The sequence below is a fragment of the Crocuta crocuta genome, unplaced genomic scaffold, assembly GCF_008692635.1.
Source record: "Crocuta crocuta isolate KB4526 unplaced genomic scaffold, BGI_CrCroc_1.0 scaffold330, whole genome shotgun sequence".
NCBI lineage: Eukaryota > Metazoa > Chordata > Mammalia > Carnivora > Hyaenidae > Crocuta > Crocuta crocuta.
In genome coordinates this window covers 4,419,536-4,438,042 of record NW_027530521.1, presented here as the reverse complement: position 1 = coordinate 4,438,042, position 18,507 = coordinate 4,419,536, and the positions used below count along the sequence as shown (strand labels likewise).

The window sequence follows — 18,507 nt, the reverse complement described above, 5'->3', positions numbered from 1 at the left end:
AACTAAAGATTCCTAAACATCCATTATTGATTGCTTCTATTTCCAAACAGTCAGTACTGCCAAGCAGTGTGTTAGACCATGAAAATATAAAAGATGGACAAGTTGGGTCTGCCTTCAAGGAGTTCAGTCTTGCAAGTTATCTTTAATTTTCATCCTTCGAGATTTATTTTTAAGAGCTAATATGCTTCTGAAAAAAAGGATTTGTTTATTTTTACTGAAGCAAAACAGCTACATACTTGCCAAATCATTGTGAAATAATTTCCATCTTCAAGTTAATATGTAAAGCAAGTCAGAATGTCTTAATTTGACTGCCAGCCTTTACTAAAAATCTTCCTGAAGTAGCACCGAGAATGGCTAGGAGTGTTTTAAAGCCAAAGTTTAAATGGATCAGAACAAGGTAACAAAAGTCCCTTGGTGATCACAACCAGTCCTGTGGCTTTAATACCACCTACATGCTGAGAACCGCCACATTTCCGTGTCCATGATTTCTTGCCCTGGAGTTTCATGGTAGCCTTCTGATTGATCTCCCTGCTGTTGCATTGAACTCTTTACCGCCTGTTCTAAACATGACAGCAGAGATCCACTCCTGCTTGAAGCTGTTCAGTGGCTCATTTCAGAATAAAAATCAAAAACAACGCCATGGCTTTTCATCCCTGACCTCAGCTGCCACCCTTCCTCTCCATCACTCTGCCCCCTTGAGCTGGCTTCCTGCAGCCTAGGCAGACACACCTGCCTTCGGATGTTTGCACTTGCTATTCCCTATAGCCACTCTTTCCCTTCTGTCTGCTTGTCTAACTCCATCTCCTTCAAATCCTCAAAAGTTCACCTTAAGGAACTTTAAATATTGCGATGCCCCTTTCTATCCTGCCAAGACTCCAAATCCCACTTAACCCTACCGCATGTTCTAACATACTGCATAGTTTACTTGAATGTTTTTTACTGTCTTCCCCTGATAGAATGTAATGTGGCTAAAATGCCACAAAGGGAAGGATTTTTGCATTTTACTCACTGATAATTCCAACTACCTAAAACAGTGCTTGGCACATAGTAAGTTTTCAATAAAAAGTCAAAAGCAGTGTTTCAGGCTTTGGGAACATCGTGGTGAACAAGACAGGCAAACTCCTGGGAGTTCACGTTCTCTTATTACACAGAGCCTGATAAATAGTCTTGATTTCAGAGAGCAGTATGATGGAAACACTGAAGCATTCTAATGCGACAATGTGTAAGAGCTAGCATAGAAAGAATGATTAGGAAAATTCTCTAAAGGATTAATTTGAGCCAAGACCTAGATGATGATTTGGAGACAGGCTAGTGAAGATCTCAAGGAAATGCATTTGAGATGGAGATGAAGGCAACAGACACTGTAGACACTGGCTTTAAGAACACCAGGCTGTGCTAAAAACAAAAAAGTGGGGTGGGAGTGCTATCCCGAATCTTTTAGGTTCCTAGTTTCAATTTCTGGGCTCCTAAATTCCTCATCTATGATAATGAACTACTTTCAGTGACTCAGAGGGCACTGTGCTCTTTGTAAATACTGGGGCATGTTTCCCCTGTCCAGAAAATCATTGTTACCTCACACCCCACTCCACTCCTACTCAACCAGCTAATGGATTCATCCTTGAGGCCTGACTAGATTGCATTCTATTTTGGAAGCCTTTCTTCCCAAGGTGTGTGACCAACCAGCACCTGTGTGCTCCCTGCGCACACTATCTTCTCCCCGTGTTAGAAACTGTAGGAAGAACTCAAAGCCGTTCTGGACAGGTGGAAAACAAGTGAGATTCAATTCTAGCAAGTGTGATGGAAACTAAAACTTAGACCAATGAAATCTAATTTATTTTAAAAACCTAAAAAATAATAGATTCATTCCTAGAAGCTGTACATTTACTATGTAAAACTAATGCAATCAGAAATAAGAAAATCAGTAAAATTCTGGTCATAAAGAGTTGATATTAGAAACAAGATCTGAGGGGCACCTAGGTGGCTCAGTCAGCTGAGCATCCAACTTCAGCTAAGGTCACAACTTTACGGTTCATGGGTTTAAGCCCCGTGTGTGGCTCTGTGCTGACAGCTCAGAGCCTAAAGCCTGCTTCAGACTCTGTGTCTCCCTCACTCTGCCCCTCTCCTGTTTGTGCTCTGTCTCTCTCTCTCTCTCTCCAAATAAATAAACATTAAAAAAAAAAAAGATAAAGATCTGAGACAAGGCCTTGATACATAGAATACTAGCTACAGATCCAAATAGTATTCCTCAAGAAATGTCAGAAAAGGAACAGAGAAGAACAAATTTAAAAATGAGGAAATGGTATTCCTATAAGGAAAACCTAAAATTTAGCTTTCTATAAAGTGATAAGATCAAAAAGCACAAACTCGTTTAAGGTTTTAATAGAATGAACCTGAATTTCACCATAAAATGAGGATATTAATTATATGGAACCAGAAAAACCCCAAATAACCAAAAGCAATCCTGAAAAAGAAAACCAAAGCTGGAGGCATCACAATTCTGGACCTCAAGCTGTATCACAAAGCTGTAATGATCAAGACAGTATGGTACTGGTGCAAAAACAGACACATAAATCAATGAAACAGAATAGAGAGGGGCGCCTGGGTGGCTTAGTCGGTTAAGCGTCCGACTTTCGCTTAGGTCATGATCTTGCGGTTCGTGGGTTCGAGCCCCGCGTCGGGTTCCGTGCTGACTGCCAGCTCAGAGCCTGGACCCTGCTTCAGAGTCTGTGTCTCCCTCTCTCTCTGACCCTCCCCTGCTCGCACTGTCTCTCTCTCTCTCTCCTAGAAATGAATAAAACATTAAAAACAAAACAAAACAAAAAACAGAATAGAGAACCCAGAAATTGATGCACAAATGGCCAACTAATCTTTAACAAAGCAGGAAAGAATATCCAATGAAATAAAGAGTCTCTTCAGCAAATGGTGTTAGGAAAACTGGACAGAGACATGCAGAAGAATGAACCTGGACCACTTTCTTACACCACACACAAAAATAAACTCAAAATGGATAAAAGACCTAAATGTAAAACAGGAAGCCATCAAAATCCTAGAAGAGAAAGCAGGTAAAAACCTCTTTGACCTCAGCCACAGCAACTTCTTACGCAACATGTCTCCGGAGGCAAGGGAAACAAAAGCAAAAGTAAACGGTCGGGACCTCAACAAGATAAAAAGCTTGTGCATAGCAAAGAAAACACTCAGCAAAACTAAAAGGCAACCTATGAAATGGGAGAAGATATTTGCAAATGACATATCAGATAAAGGGTTGTATCCAAAATCTATAAAGAATGTATCAAACTCAATGCCCCCCAAAATATACATAAATCCAGTGAAGAAATGGGCAAAAGACATGAATAGACACTTTTCTAAAGAAGACATTCAGATTGCTAACAGAGACATGAAAAAATACTCAACATCACTCATCATCGAGGAAATACAAACCTAAACCACAAAGAGATACCACCTCATACCTGTCAGAATGACTAAAATTAATAACTCAGGCAACAACAGATGTTGGCAAGCATGCAGAGAAAGGGGAACCCTTTTGCACTGCTAGTGGGAATGCAAACTGGTGCGGCCACTCTGGAAAACAGTATGGAGGTTCCTCAAAAAATTAAAAATAGAACTACCCTACGACCCAGCAATTGCACTAGTAGGTATTTATCCAAGGGATACAGGTGTGCCATTTTAAAGGGGCACATGTACCCCAATGTCTATAGCAGCACTATTGACAATAGCCAAAGCATGGAAAGAGTCCAAATGTCCATTGACTAATGAATAAAGAAGATGTGGTGTGTATATATACATATATACATATATATATATACACACACACACATATATATATATATACACATACACAATGGAATAGTAATCAGTGATCAAAAAGAATGAACTCTGCCATCAGCAACAACATGGATGGAACTAGAGTGTATTATTCTAAGCAGATCATGACTTCACTCATATGTGGAATTTAAGATACAAAACAGATGAACAGAAAGGAAAGGAGGCAAAAATAATATAAAAACAGACTCATAAATACAGAGAACAAACTGAGGGTTGCTGGAGGGGTTTGCAGTGGGAGGATGGGCTAAATGGGCAAAGGGCATTAAGGACATTTGTTGGGATGAACATTGGGTGTTATATACAGGGGGTGAGTCACTGGATTCTACTCCTGAAATCATTATTGCACTATATGCTAACTAACTTAGATGTAAATTAAAATAAAAATAAATTTGTAAAAATTAGGATATTGAAACTTGAGTGTATGTGGGAGTAAAAGCTGGGAGTGGGGGCAGGTATTATCTTTAGCTACTTACAGAATGGTCACAATACACTTACTCCATACAAACTGCCCTTCCCAATTGTATTAACAGCTGCAAGCCTTTTGATAAATTCATGTCTGGGAAGTCTGTATCAGGAAAATCCTTTTGGTGCTGACTATCATGTTATCCTCAGAGCAGCCCTGGTGTCACTGTGAATTAGAATCCTGGGCTGACTGGACATTTGGTCTCATCCATAGTAGTCCTCATGCTTCAGACTGCTTGATCTGTTTGGCAAACAATTTCTAAATGAAACTGTTATATTTAGGTATTCTCTGCCTTCCCTTTGTAAATCCCGTTCACTTTGCTCATAACTTTTGGGGAGATATACATCTACAGCCCTTCCTGCCATAACTAGCCTCCCTCCCTATCCACCCTATCAACTTCTATCAATTGAAAATCCCTCTAAAGGAATTAACTGTATGCTGAGTAAGCTGCCAATAATTCCTTCCATATCTGCTTGAACATAATGCTTCACTTAGCAAGATAAGTCAATTTCCTTTTCCCTTTGAATCTGAGCTATGCTTATTCCCTTCTCTGACAAGGAGAATGCAGAAGAGACACTTCCAGTTCTGGGTTTGGCCCTCAAGGAGCCTGGCAGCTTCCATCATGTAGGAAACCCCTATAACTACCCTGAGAGAAAGCCCAGCCACCCCCAGCCGTTCCAGCCACTTCAGCTAAAGTACTAGATATGTACACGCCTGCCCCAGCTGAAGTCCCAGCTGAACGCAGCCTTACGAGTGACCCCAGACAAGAAGAAGAACCACCCAGCTGAATCTAGCCAACAAACTATGAAATATAATAAATATTGTTTTAAAGTTAAACATTTAAAAATGCCACTACAATTTAAGTTGGTTTACCATGAAGCAAAAGATATTCAATTAACAGAATTTAAACCAGAATGTTAATTCTCTCAGGTATATTTATATCTTATATTTTCTCTAAGGAATAAACAATATGGAAATTCTCTGCTACTTTCAGTTAAAATGGCCCAAAGGAGGAGATAATCCAGGAAGTTCATTTTATCATTGTCCAATTACTGGCGTCAAAAACTCTATGAAGATAATAAGTAAAAGTCAAACTAACCAAGGTTTTGGAAGATAAAAATATATTTGTACAGGAAATTCTTCCTGTTATCAGATGCTAAGAATGTATAACTAATTGAACAAAGAATTACTCAAGAGTTTAGTTGTTCAAAATTTACAAAGCACTACCAAAGCAACAAACAAACAGGCCAATACTTCTGATGAACATAGATGCAAAAATCCTCAACAAAATGCAAGCTGCATTCAAAAATACATTAAAAGAATCATTCACCCTGATCAATGGGAATTTATTCCAGAGATGCAAGGATGGTTCAATATTTGCAAATCAATGTGATACACCACAGTGACAAAATAAAGGATAAAAATCATATGATCATCTCAATAAATACAGAAAAAGCATCTGACAAAATTTAACATCTATTCATGATAAAAACTCTCAGCAAGGTGGGTTTAGAAGGAACATACCTCAACACAATAACAGCCATATGTGAAAAACCCACAGCTAACATCATATTCAATGCTGAAAAACTGACAGCTTTTTCTCTAAGATCAGGAACAAGAACAAGGATGTCCACTCTCACCACTTTTATTCAGCATAAGTGGAAGTCCTAGCCACAGCAATCAGACAATAAATAAATAAAATGCATCCAAAATAAAGAAGTTAAACTGTCACTATTTACAGATGACATGATACTATACACAGAAAACCCTAAGGATTCCACCAAAAAAACTATTAGAAGTAAAAAAATGAATTCAGTGAAGTTGCAGGATACATAGAAATCAATTGTGTTTCAAGTGCTAATAATGAAGTAGCAGGAAGAGAAATTAAGAAAACAATTCCATTTATAATTACTCCAAAAAGAGTAAAAATACCAAGGAATAAAAACTAAGGAAGTGAAAGACCTTACTCTAAAAACTATAAAACGCTGATGAAAATGAAAATGACACAAATAGCAAGATATTCCACGCTTACGGACTAGAAGAACAAATATTGTTAAAATGTCCATACTACCCAAAGCATTCTACAGATTCAATGCAATCCCTGTCAAAACACCAACAATCTTTTTTCACAAAACTAAAACAATACTAAAATTTGTGTGGAACCACAAAAAGACTTCAAATAGCCAAAGCAATCTTGAGAAAAAAGAGCAAAACTGGAAGTATCACAATCCCAAATGTCAAGATATACTACAAAGCTGCAGTAATTAAAACAATATGATACTGGCACAAAAATAGACATATAGGTCAATGGAACAGAACAGAGCCCAGAAATAAACCCATGCTTATCAGGTCAAGTAATCTACAACAAAGACTCTTGACCCGTGAAAACAGTGAGATCGTACGTGTGTGTTAAGCTGCCAAATTTATGTAATTTGTTACACAACAACAGAAAACTAATACAGGATCACAAACGACAAGGGTTATCATCTGGGGAAGACAGAGGTGCATGGTACATTCCGTCCCTTTATAGGTTAGCTTGTGAGTGTCAGAGAAATTGCTGTTGGCCAAAATATGAGATGTTGGGGCTTCTCTCAAATTCCTCATCATCCTTCAAACATGTTCAGGCTCTAGGGTCAGGTCGATTAAGTCCAAATCTGAGGTCTGCAACTTATTAGCTATATGATCTTGACCAAATTACTTAACCAGTCTACACCTGGGAATCAGCAAAGATTAATGGGGACTATGTGTGTACACTGCCAGTACGTATGAAACACTTAGCAAATATTAGATGATGACAGTTGCCATTACTTAGCAAATTTTTTATACAGGTTAGGAGGGTTGATGTCTACCCCTTAAAATAAGATGCTGAGAGCAAGAAGACTCCATCACTTGCCACTCCTCTATTTGAAAATTTTGGAACACTTGCTATTGTCTATATTTAAACTCTTTAGTATGACATTCAAGAAACCCCTGCAACCTGCCAGTGTTTTCACTGTTTCACATATATTGCTTATTCTCCTTGAATCAGCACCTTTGCTTGAAACCTTTCACCTGGCTGGTTGCTCTTTCTTCTACAAATGTGCCTGCATACACCTCCATTATCCTGTATTTCAATTGTTAACCTGCCAATATTCCACTAAATTGCACATTGCTCAGTGGTCAGATCTCCATACCCACTGTCTAGCAGAGTACTAAACAAACAAAAAAAAAAACAGAAAAGCCACACATTTTTATGAGATGAATGTTCATTACTGCAATCCTCTAAGGAAAGCTAGTCTCAAAAGGAACTAAAAACCAATGCTGTGGTCATTGCTTCCATAGTATGAAATGATGTTTAAATACTTGGCAATTGTTTTTGTTTTCCAGCAATATGCCAAAGTAGGGAAGTGGTCAGGCAAAATTCTCACCCTCCTTTTCCCAAAGAGAAAACCAAAAGCATAATGAGTCTAACCACAAAATGACACACAAAGCTAGAAGGCAGCCTTGAAACACCTAAAACGGAATACCTAACTAGAAGCTAGAAGGCAGGCTAGCCGCTTGGCCCACAAGTTGGTTCACTAGAGAGAAGTGGTTCTTAATGTACGTACCAGTCCCCTGGGACTCTTGCTGAAAGGTAGAATCTGGTGGGGAGGGGTGAAAGAGCCAACAATGTGCATTTCTAATAAACTGCCAGGTGATGCCAATGCTATTGGTCTCCAGGTCTCCAGATCTAGACTTCCAGCCTAGACCTGTGTTGCCCAGTGAGGTAGCCACTACCCACATTCCGCTCTTAAGCCCCGAAATCTTGCTAGCCTGAATTTCGATGAGCTGGAGGTCTAAAACACATAACCTATTTCGACGACTTAAGACAAAAAAAGATCTCAGTAATTTGTACAGATTTCATATTGAACTAATACTATATTATATATAGTGGGTTAAATAAAATGTGCTACTTAACTGTCTTTGTTTTAAAATTTCATATGTGGCTTGCGGCGGCTCACATATTTATACCGAACAGCACTGCCCTAGACTGACAACCCGCCCAACTTCGAAGCTTCTACTGTTAGGGAAATAAAAGAGAATCCATCTCTTCCCTTAGGCGTTTTGAAAGCATACTTTATATTTCTCAACTATATTACACAACCAGATATTAAAATGAAATAAAGTGAAAACCAAGGTTTTATTAAGACTATACACACACACACACACACACACTCCGTATACTCCGAGTCCTCTTATTTCGACTTGGGCTCCACCTAGAACACGACTTTTATCTCCCTCTGGTTCCCACGTAACGCGTACAGGAAAACAATAACAAAAAAGCGGTCTCCGACCTGAAGCCAAACCCGGCAGCTCGGGCCGCCCAAACGGAGGCTGAAAGAGCCGGTCGTCAGCGTGCAGCGCCCCCTGGGCTCCACCTCCTCCAGCGCCGACCTCCCCAAGATGGCGGGCGGCGGGGGCCCGCTTCCGCTTCCGGTGCGAGCGGCCGGGCCGGGGGGGCAAGATGGCGGCGGCAGTAGGGGTCCGCGGCCGGTGCGAGCTGCCGTCTTGCTCCGGCCCAGGCTGGCTCCTCAGCCTTTCCGCCTTGCTGAGTGTGGCGGCTCGAGGGGCCTTCGCCACCACGCACTGGGTCGTCACGGAGGACGGGAAGATCCAGCAGCAGGTAGCGGCCATTAGCGTCCCTCTCCGCCCGCGCCCGCCCTCGCCCCGGGGGATTCCCAGGTCCGGCCCCTGGCTGTTTGGCTCCAAGCGGCCCCGCCCCCAGCGTACCTTCCCACGGTCCCGGCGCTGGGGTCCGAGCGACCCCGATGCTGAGACCCGGCGTCGCCCCCTCCCCATTCGTCCTGTGGCCCTCGCCTCAGCCGCTTGCAAGTTCTCCGCCTTCCACCCCTGGGGCAGCGTGCCGCGTGGGAAGAGTCGCCCGGCTGCGCGGGGTCGGACTCCGGGGACATTTTGTTGTGCTTGGGCTTTAGAAACCGCAGATTCATTATCCTTGCCTCTGGTTCCTCTCGGGCCCACCACGCGTCACCAGCCCTCCCCGAAGAAGTAGAAAGCAGGTGGCGGCGCCGGGCTGTGCGCGAGTCCCAGGGCGGTGACAGCCTCGGCACCCCTAGGCAGTGGGTCATCTAATGCTTCCTTCCCCAGTCTCCTCTTAACAGTGCTGGAATTCGCGTCAGGCCGAGGTGGTTGGAGCTTGTACCGTGACCCAGGGCAGCAGGGGCTCTGTAGAGACAGCATGCACTTTGCTTCCGAAGGAATGCTTGGAGATGCCTCTGGTGGCGTTGCCTGCCTCTTTTCAGCTGTAACTGCCCTCGTTTCCCAGTGGACTTTGTTTCTTTACCTAGTTCCTGTAGTCCAGCCCCGCAAGGAGAATATGCGATTTCCTGGATTCTTGTGTGTCCGTCCGAACCAATTCCTCAGAGGAGAGACTGCTTTTCTTACATAACTTTGTGGTTGCCTACGTTTTGTGAATGCCGCCGATCCCTAAAGAGTAACGTGCGTGTGCTCTGCTGCAGAATCTTGGTAAACTGAGTGACTTCCGACACTTGAGAGCAATCTGGAAAAGTCCCGCAAACATTTAGGAAGTGAATTGTGTGCCCCATGCAGTTTAGCTCCCTGATCTCAAGTGTATTAACCGTCATCGTGTGAAATTATGGACCTTTCGATTGTGTGTAATGAATGATGATAGGAACACGGTGCAAGGTTCACTTTTGTATGAAGTGGGGTTCTCGTTTAGATTTGCCTTGTGGTGACAAATTTTACCTCACGTATAATGAGTGAGTTAAACAATGTAAAAATCAGCGTTGGTACTGTTCAGTATTTTTAGTATATCTGAGAAAAGACTAACTTCTTATTGGGTCGTCGTTTTCTCTGTATCAACTTACATTAGAAGAAATGTACTTTTCATGGCCATACCATTTGAGATTTAAAAATAGGTGTGCATTTCAGGAACTCTAGAAAGCGCTGCAAGTTTTTGTCTTTAAAAAACGATCAGAAATTTTATGTGAGTCCTGGCTGCTTCCTCCTACCCTCTTTTATTTCCTGATGATAGTTTTCCCTGAGGCCCTCACGAAGGGATACATGGAATTAAGTCACTCTTGCTGCAATTTGGGGAGCCCATCTCCTATTGGCTCTTCTGCAATATTGTTTTTGGCCACAGCTATTTATACACTATGACATTGACTTCTCCTTCCCATTTTGGTGTCCTGCCTCTCAGCCTAGGAAGTAGCCCATCTGAAAAGTGAAAGCTGGTAGAAATGTATTATTTGCTGAACATTGCAGTGTGAAAGTAGAACCTGATTTTTTTTAACCCAAACCCCCAAATTCTTTTCTTTTTTGCACATTGGATACTTATGTTTTAGTGGGGGAAAGGTATAGGTTTCTGTAACTTCCCTCAGAAAGGGAGAAATTTGAAGAATCTTTTGGAAATCTGCCAAGTCACTCCTGAAGTAGGTAGTTAGGCTTAAGGTTAGGAAAGCAAGGTTTCTTTACTACAAGCTTTTAACAATTATCTTTTTCAGTGAATTTTTCAGTACTTTGCTATATAACATTTACAATGTTAAGTTCTGACAGCCACAAAATTTTATACCAGAAGACATAAAGTTGGTGTCTTCTGCAGAACAAGAAGAGGCTGGGGAAGGAAAGTTGGATTTAATCTGAAGGAAAAGCAACACTTGTAAGTAAAGTAAGAGAGTTGAACACCCGGTGAGCTTGTGAGTGCCACTCTGATAGCTGGGTATGTTACCCATGCTGTCCTTCCTGGGAATATTTTGAATGCAGGCAGAATCCAAAACTCAGTTTAGATTGTGGTGAATTATCACATTTGCATATGCTTATTAAAGGACTGAAAGATCCCTTTAGTGTATGGATTTGGGTACACCACAGATCTCTTCATACATTCAGCAGNATATGTTGGAAGACCTAGCCTTGTAAGGAGGTTGAAATGGAGCTTCAGTCAGAGCAAGGAGACAGCCATCCTTCCAGGCACCCCCTCCTAGTCAGAGCTGTGGTCACTTGTGGCAAGTGGTGAGCGCTCGTTATGGCAACTTAGGGAATTGTTGCTTTTCACAGTCCCTGTCTCAGCTGGGAAGCACACCTTATATGTTGTTAGGTTCCATGTTTACTGAGCTGCCACTGAACTACCGGGAGTGTTGTCCAGGGAATCCTGGAGCTGAGACGTAAAGAGAATGTTCTAGACTCTAAGTTCCTTTCACACTGCAGTCCGGGCAGTTAAGAAGTGCTCCTCTTCTCTTTAACTTTATGCTTTTCTCCCAGCTTTGGGCTTTGACATACCTCTGATCCCCTTGTGTCTCCTGTACCTGAAAACTTTGCTTTATTTAAGCAACGGTCCCTGGGGTCCATGCGCTTAAGCAGTGGGCTATTATAATCTCATTACTTGGAGAAGCTACAGAGTAATCAGGTCAATGGATCCTTTGACTTCATTGTGAAGAATAGGCTCTGAGAGAAATTTGTTTCTTTCTCATTTCCTTTTAATTATTTTTTTTATTTTTAAAATATTTATTTATTTTTGAGTGCGAGAGACAGAGCGTGAGCAGGCATGGGGCAGAGAGGGAGACACAGAATCCAAAGCAGGCTCCAAGCTCTGAGCTCCATAGCACAGAGCCCAATGTGGGGCTCGAACCCACAAACCATGAAATCATGACCTGAGCTGAAGTTGGATGCTCAACCAACTGAACCACCCAGATGCTCCTCCTTTTAATTATTTTTTAACGTTTATTTATTTATTTATTTTTATTTTTTTATTTCTAGGAGAGAGAGAGAGAGCAAGAGAGCATGAGCAGGGGAGGGGCAGAGAAGGAGGGAGACATAGAATGTGAAGCAGGCTCTAGGCTCTGAGCTGTCAGCACAGACCCCCACATGGACTCAAACTCACAAAGTGTGAGATCGTGACCTGAGCAGAAGTTGGATGCTTAACTGACTGAGCCACCCAGGTACCTCTCTTTTTTATTTCCTTCATCACTAGTATGGCAATATTTATTTTTCTGTTTTTATCAAAACTGGAGAGTCACTTTAAGGTTATATTAAGTTTTGTGAATTAGCCCAAAGGGCCTAACCATACTGTATAACATCATTACTGTGGAAAAACCAATGCTCCGTGTTCTGAATTACCAGCTAACAAATGAACTCCTGAAATGTTACCAGTTTGTCTCAGACTTATTGAATCAAGAAGATGTACTTCTAAAAATAGGTGAGGCAGGGGAAAGGGTCCACGTCCCCCGCGTGTCTCAGTCGACTCGACCTCCGCTCAGGTCTTGATCTCAGAGTCATGAGTTTAAGCCCCACACTGGTCTCCGTGCTGGGCATGAAACCTACTTTAAAAAAAAAAAAAAGGAAGTACTTCTACCACTGGAGTTCATGGCCTCTGGTATTCTCTCTCTTCCTAAGTGGAGGCCCAAAACTTTAAGTAAATAAAGACTATAATTGTTATCAACTCTCGTAACAGTGTAATATTTCTTAGCTGCTGACAATTTCCTTCTCAAATCTTAGAACCATAGTACTTTAGATTTGGAAAAAATTCCTGAAGGGTATATGATACAACTCAGAGCAAAAATCACCCAGAGTCACACAACTGATGAGTGGCATTTAGTGATAGCAGTAAATAAAAACCTGCAGTAGCATGCAAATGAGTCCTTTGTACTCAGTAAGTTTGAAGTGCTTTTCCCTCTTCTCATAAAACCTACAAATGAAAAGTAAAGGAAAAACGGGAATAATGAAGTAAAAGTCTTTCCCGGTTTGCTTTACCTCTCCAGAATGTTTTGTGATGACTTTAAATTGGGGGTGGATAGGGAAGGGTCAAAAATAAGTGTGATTTAATTTGGGTGTTATTTCATCATTTTGTCTTCTATCAAGCAAATGTCTTTAGAGTACAGATCCTTTTAACTGCTTAGAACAAAGGAAGTTTCTGACAAAGCTGATAGTCTGGAGCTTAGCAACTTTGGCATAAGAAGTGTTAGATAAGCAGTAATATTTCATCAGCTATGACCTGAGCAAGAGCTGTCAGGTTTAGTTGGACAGACAGGCGAAATCTGTATCTCTTGGTCTTTAATAGCTTATAAGTGAAGGAGTGGTTTGATTTGGGTATTAAGTAATTGGTTAATCTGGGAGAGGACATCTGGATGATACTATGAAGCTGACAGATTTATTTCAGTGCTTTTCGAAACTGAGCCCATCTTTTTGTCCTAAAGCGTTGCTTCTGTGTTTATATACTTCAGGATTTTACTTGGATCTGAGAGGTCATGGTTGTTTATTCACTAACTTGCTAGGTACCTGCTAAACCTTTGCAATTTGTCCTGGACGTTGACATCAAAGTAATTCGCACTCCGTTTTTTTTTCCACTTCCCACTATTCTTTTTTCTTATAAATTCCCAGTTTCTGGGACTATATATTTCCCAATTTCTTATATTTCCCAGTTTATAAGAAATTTCTCAATTTCTTATAAATTCTTATACTATACTTAGTAGCTTATAATTATACACAGGTAAATTATAACTTTAAATATTTCCCCCAATTATTTATTAAACAAGTATTTACTAACTGCTTATTTTTCACCAGCCCACTGTGCTTTGATGCATATGCTGTTTTCCCATGGCTACTGTGACACGAAATTCTCATTATTCATCGGGGTGAGCAGAGCACAGCTCTTCCTTAAACCTTTTTTTTTTCCTTTTTCATTTCTCTGCCTCTTCTTCCTCCACTCATCTTCTAGATCAGTGGTTCTCAAAAATAATCTGGGATACTTGCTTAAAATACAGATTCCTAGGCCACTAACGTATCTGAATCAGTAGGTTGGTGGCAGAGCCCAGAATTCCACGTTTTTACGAAAGTCCTCAGGAGATCATGATACATATGGTTCACAGATAATTCTGAGAAATTCAGCTTTATATATTGCTCTACTTCCAGCTTCTGTTCCAGCCTTCTTTTTACATGTACCTGGGCAATCCTACCTTGTCTCAGGACTTAAGTTACCATATATATGCTGAGAGTAGCCACATTTCTTTTTGTAAGTCAGATTTTTTCCTTCAGGGTTATAGGTTCAGGATCTCTACAAACTTGAACTCCATGTGAATGTCCTCTAGGTACTTCAAGCTTAATATGATCAAATCTAAACTTGTTTTTACCCTATCCAAACCTGTGTCATGCCCTGTTTTCCCAAATTGAATGAAAGACCCCACCATTCACCATCCATCCATTTGCCCATGTCAGAAATCTAGTTGTTTCCTTTATTCTTTACCAAGATCTTTCTATTCTACTTTCTAATTCTATCTTCTCCCCACAGTCACTGCTGAGGCTCCAGTTCAGGCCACCTGATTCTTGCCACCGCTTTCCAGCAGCTCTGCCTTCTCTAGTCTTGTCCTGCTTCCAACCCATTCCCCCCAGTGCAGTTAGACTCAGCTTTGGAAACTTTCTTTGTTTCAAGACACCTGGGTGTCTCAGTTGGTTGAGCGTCCAACTTTTGATCTCTGCTCAGGTCATGATCCCAGAGTCGTGGGATCGAGCCCTGTGTCCAGCTCCATTCTGAGCATGGAGCCTGCTTGATTCTCTGTCTCTCCCTCCTTCTCTCTTCCTCTCTGCCCCTCTCCCTCCTGTGTGTGCTCTCACTAGCTCTAAAATAAAAATAAATAAAACCTTTGTTTTGTTTCATTACAAATTTAAATTACAGAAGGAATGCATGGTGCTCTAAAAAATAAATGCTCAGCATTATGGGAGTATTTAAGATGCTAACATGAAGTCTTCCCACTTCTCCCCATTCTCAATCCCAAGGAAAACTGTCTTTGAATATTTTGGTGCATATCCCAGGATATGGTCTTTCTTTAATGTATCTTGTGGTCTGGCCCCTCCTTCTCTCTAGCTTATCTTTGCTCATTCTTGAGAGCTCCGCCTTCCCCCCAGAATACGTACATATACACACTTGGCCATATTTAACTTTTGTCACTGCCCTCAGATGTGCTCAGTTCTCACTTGCTTCTGGGCCTTTACACACGTTCTTCTTCTGAAATATCCCAATCTGGCTAAACTCAGTAGTCTTCACAACTTAAACATCACTTTCACAGGGAAGATTCTAATGCCCAAATTTGAACAAGCTGTTCTTTCTATGTGCTTTCATAGTATCTGGTATTCCCTTATGAAAGAATCTATCATGCCATATTGTGCTTTTTTACTTACGTAAATGCCCTACTAGATTACTACATGTTCCATGAAGGGAGAAGCCATACCCATTTTCTCTGCATCTCCTGCGTCTCTCATGCTAAATCCCATAGGCTGTAATAGTATCTGTTGAAGTATGAAAACTGGTTCCTGCCTTTCATGAGTTTACCATTGTCTGAATGAAGCTTTACACTGCTTACTGATGTGATTGTCTTTTGGAAGCTAACCTACAGGAGGCCTCAGACTCCTCGAAGATCTTTAAAGCTCCAAATAACCCATTAGTGAGTCAGCCATTGGGCCTTCAGATAAGGTGCTGTTTGCACAGGAGAAGAGCTGTACTTTCAGAGATCGCTGTTGGCCTGTCTTCTGTGGTCAGGTTTTGGGTGCAAAGGAAATCATCCTCTTTGTCACTGATGTTACATCTGAAAGGTCAGCTTTGGGGCACCTGGGTGGCTGAGTTGGTTGAGCTTCCGGCTTTGGCTGAAGTCATGATCTCACAGTTTGCTAGTTTGAGCCCCATATTGGGCTCACTGCTGTCAGCACAGAGCCTGCTTTGGATCCTCCATCCCCCTCTCTCTGCCTCTCCCCTGCTTGTGCACACACATGCACTCTCTTTCTCTCTCTCAAAAATAAACATTAAAAAAAAATTAAAAGGTCAGCTTTATTCAGGCACTGAAAAGTATGGAGAAGTGACAAGAGATAAGGAAAAAAAATAAAAATCATCAGGAAGGGCAGAGAAGATGGATGAGAAATGGCAGCTGCATTGTTGAGGGGGGATTAGGGTCAGCTGTGGGGTTCGGCAGTTGTTGCAGTTTAGAAGCAGCATCGGGGGAAATGAACAGAAGGCGCTCTGACAGTGAGGAATAGGACTTGTCAGCACATCAGGTCAAAAGTTAGAACAGGTTTGCACTCCAGTGTGCAAGGGGGCAGGGGTGAGCCCTACCTGCATCTCCGTGAGATTCCGTGATGCAAAAGCAAGGGGAATTCCTCTGTTGGGTGGCTCTTTACAACCAGGCACACCTCTTGAAAATTGTTTGTGCTCACGGGTTCTCTTCCCTTTTTTTTTCTTCTTTAAGTTTATTTATTTGTTTGAGAGAGACAGACACAGAGTGAGTGGGGAAGAGGCAGAGAGAGAGAGAGAATTGCAAGCAGGCTCCGCACTGCCAGCACAGAGCCCGATGCGGGGCTCAAGCTCACAAACTATGAGAGGACTTGAGCCGGAACCAAGAGTTGGAAACCAGACTCAGACGTTTAACTGACAGAGCCACCCAGGCGCCCCTCTCTTCCCTCTCTCTCTATAGGTCTCTTAAAGCCACTCTAGTCCTTCATCTCCGTGAGTCTTGTCAAGATATACCAGGGCCTGCCTTATTGCCAGATTCGGTGCTCAGTCTCTCTCACCCTCTTAGCACCCCAGCCAGCACTTGCCCTCTGACTTATCGAGCTATTTTCTTCCATGGCTTCCAGCACGTACACTCCTGGCTTTCCCTCTAAATCCCTGGCCATGGTTCTCATTCTCTTCTGCTGAATTCCTCTTTTCTTAGTGAGTCCTTTTTTTTTTTTTTTAATGCTTATTTATTTTTGAGAGAGAGACAGAGCATGAGCAGGGGAGAGGCAGAGGGAGAGGGAGATGTAGAATGCGAGGCAGGTTCCAGTCTCTGAGCTGTCAGGACAGAGCCCCACCCAGGGCTTGAACTCACAAACCGTGAGATCATGACCTGAGCTGCAGTTGGATGCCTAACTGACTGAGCCACCCAGGTGCCTCTTCTTAGTGACTCTTAAATACTGATGTGCTCACCAGATGGTCTTATGCCCTCTCATGGCAGAAATATGACCTCTATTCTGAGGATTCTCTCAAATCATATCTGCAGTCCTTCCCTGAATTCCATATTCATGTATCCAACTGCCCACTCAGCATCTCCACTTAGCTGTCTAATGGACATCACAAATACATCATGTCCGAAACTGAACTCTTCATTTCCTACCCCACCACACTGGTTACCAGATTGCTCAGGTCCAAAATCTTCTTCAACTGCTGTGTCTCATACCTAATCTACCAATAACCTGTCAGCTCTACTTCCAAAATGTCTCCTGCATCAAGCCATGTCGTTCCACCTCTACTTCTACAGCCCTAGTCTAGACTGTCTTCATCTCCCTTTTAAACCTGTGCAGAGGAGCCTCCTGACCAGTGTCCTTGCTTCCACTTTTGCCTCATAGAGTCTACTCTCCACACCATGTCACTCTTTTAAGTGTTGTAGGGGGAAGAGATTTTAAGAGTGTCAGAAAATCTTCAGTGGTTTCCCATCATACTTTTAAGAAAAAAATTTGGAAGATTTTACCAGGGCCTATAACGCAGGCTCTTGCAAGATCTAGGACCTGGCCCCTGACCACCTCTCTACCCCAAATACCATTTTCCTTCTTGTGTGCTGTGATTCGGCCATACTGGCCTTTGGGGTGGGTCTAAAGAGCACCAACTTTGTTGCTTGAAAATTTTCTGCAGACACTCTCATGGGTATGTTTCAAGTCTCTGTTCACATGTCACCTCTCTTCTGACCACACTGTCTAAAACAGCATCTCCTTCCATCACTCTGCTTTAGTTTTCTTCATAGCACCTATTATTCTGTTCTAATATGTATTTTATTGCTGGTCTTCCTACAAGAACATTAACTTTTTCATTGGCCTTTGTTATATTCAGTGAGGTAACTCCCATGCCTAAAAGGGTGCCTGACACATTGTACACACTCAGGAAATATTGAATACGAAAAAGGGAGAGTACCTGCAAGTATGTGTGCAAGCAGTTATTTACACTTGTAAAAGCTCTTGCATATTAGCACAGTGAAGGGCCACCATCGTTTTAGTAGTCTGGAGAAAGCACAGTGCATTTACTTTAAAGGGGGCAAGCCAGTTGTTGCGTTCTCCCTGCTAAAAATAAAGACAAACCAAGACTTCTCTAAGAATGTAGTATCTCTTGGGGCGCCTGGGTGGCTCAGTCGGTTAAGCGTCCAACTTCGGCTCAGGTCATGATCTCACATTTTGTGGGTTCGAGCCCCGTGTTGGGC

At 42.0% G+C, this 18,507-nt stretch overlaps 1 protein-coding gene across 2 annotated transcripts in view; it reads left to right on the top strand.

Moving 5' to 3' along the window:
- The first annotated feature begins 8,659 nt into the window (after positions 1–8,659).
- Positions 8,660–18,507, top strand: part of TTC17 (tetratricopeptide repeat domain 17) — a 123,516-nt gene continuing 113,668 nt past the window's right edge. The window contains exon 1 of one of the 2 annotated variants that reach the window (XM_077767469.1): positions 8,660–8,948. In XM_077767469.1, coding sequence (XP_077623595.1) covers positions 8,790–8,948 — 159 coding nt within the window. In that variant the 5' untranslated portion in view covers positions 8,660–8,789. The remainder of the gene's footprint in view (positions 8,949–18,507) is intronic. The other variant, XM_077767468.1, reaches the window with a different exon arrangement.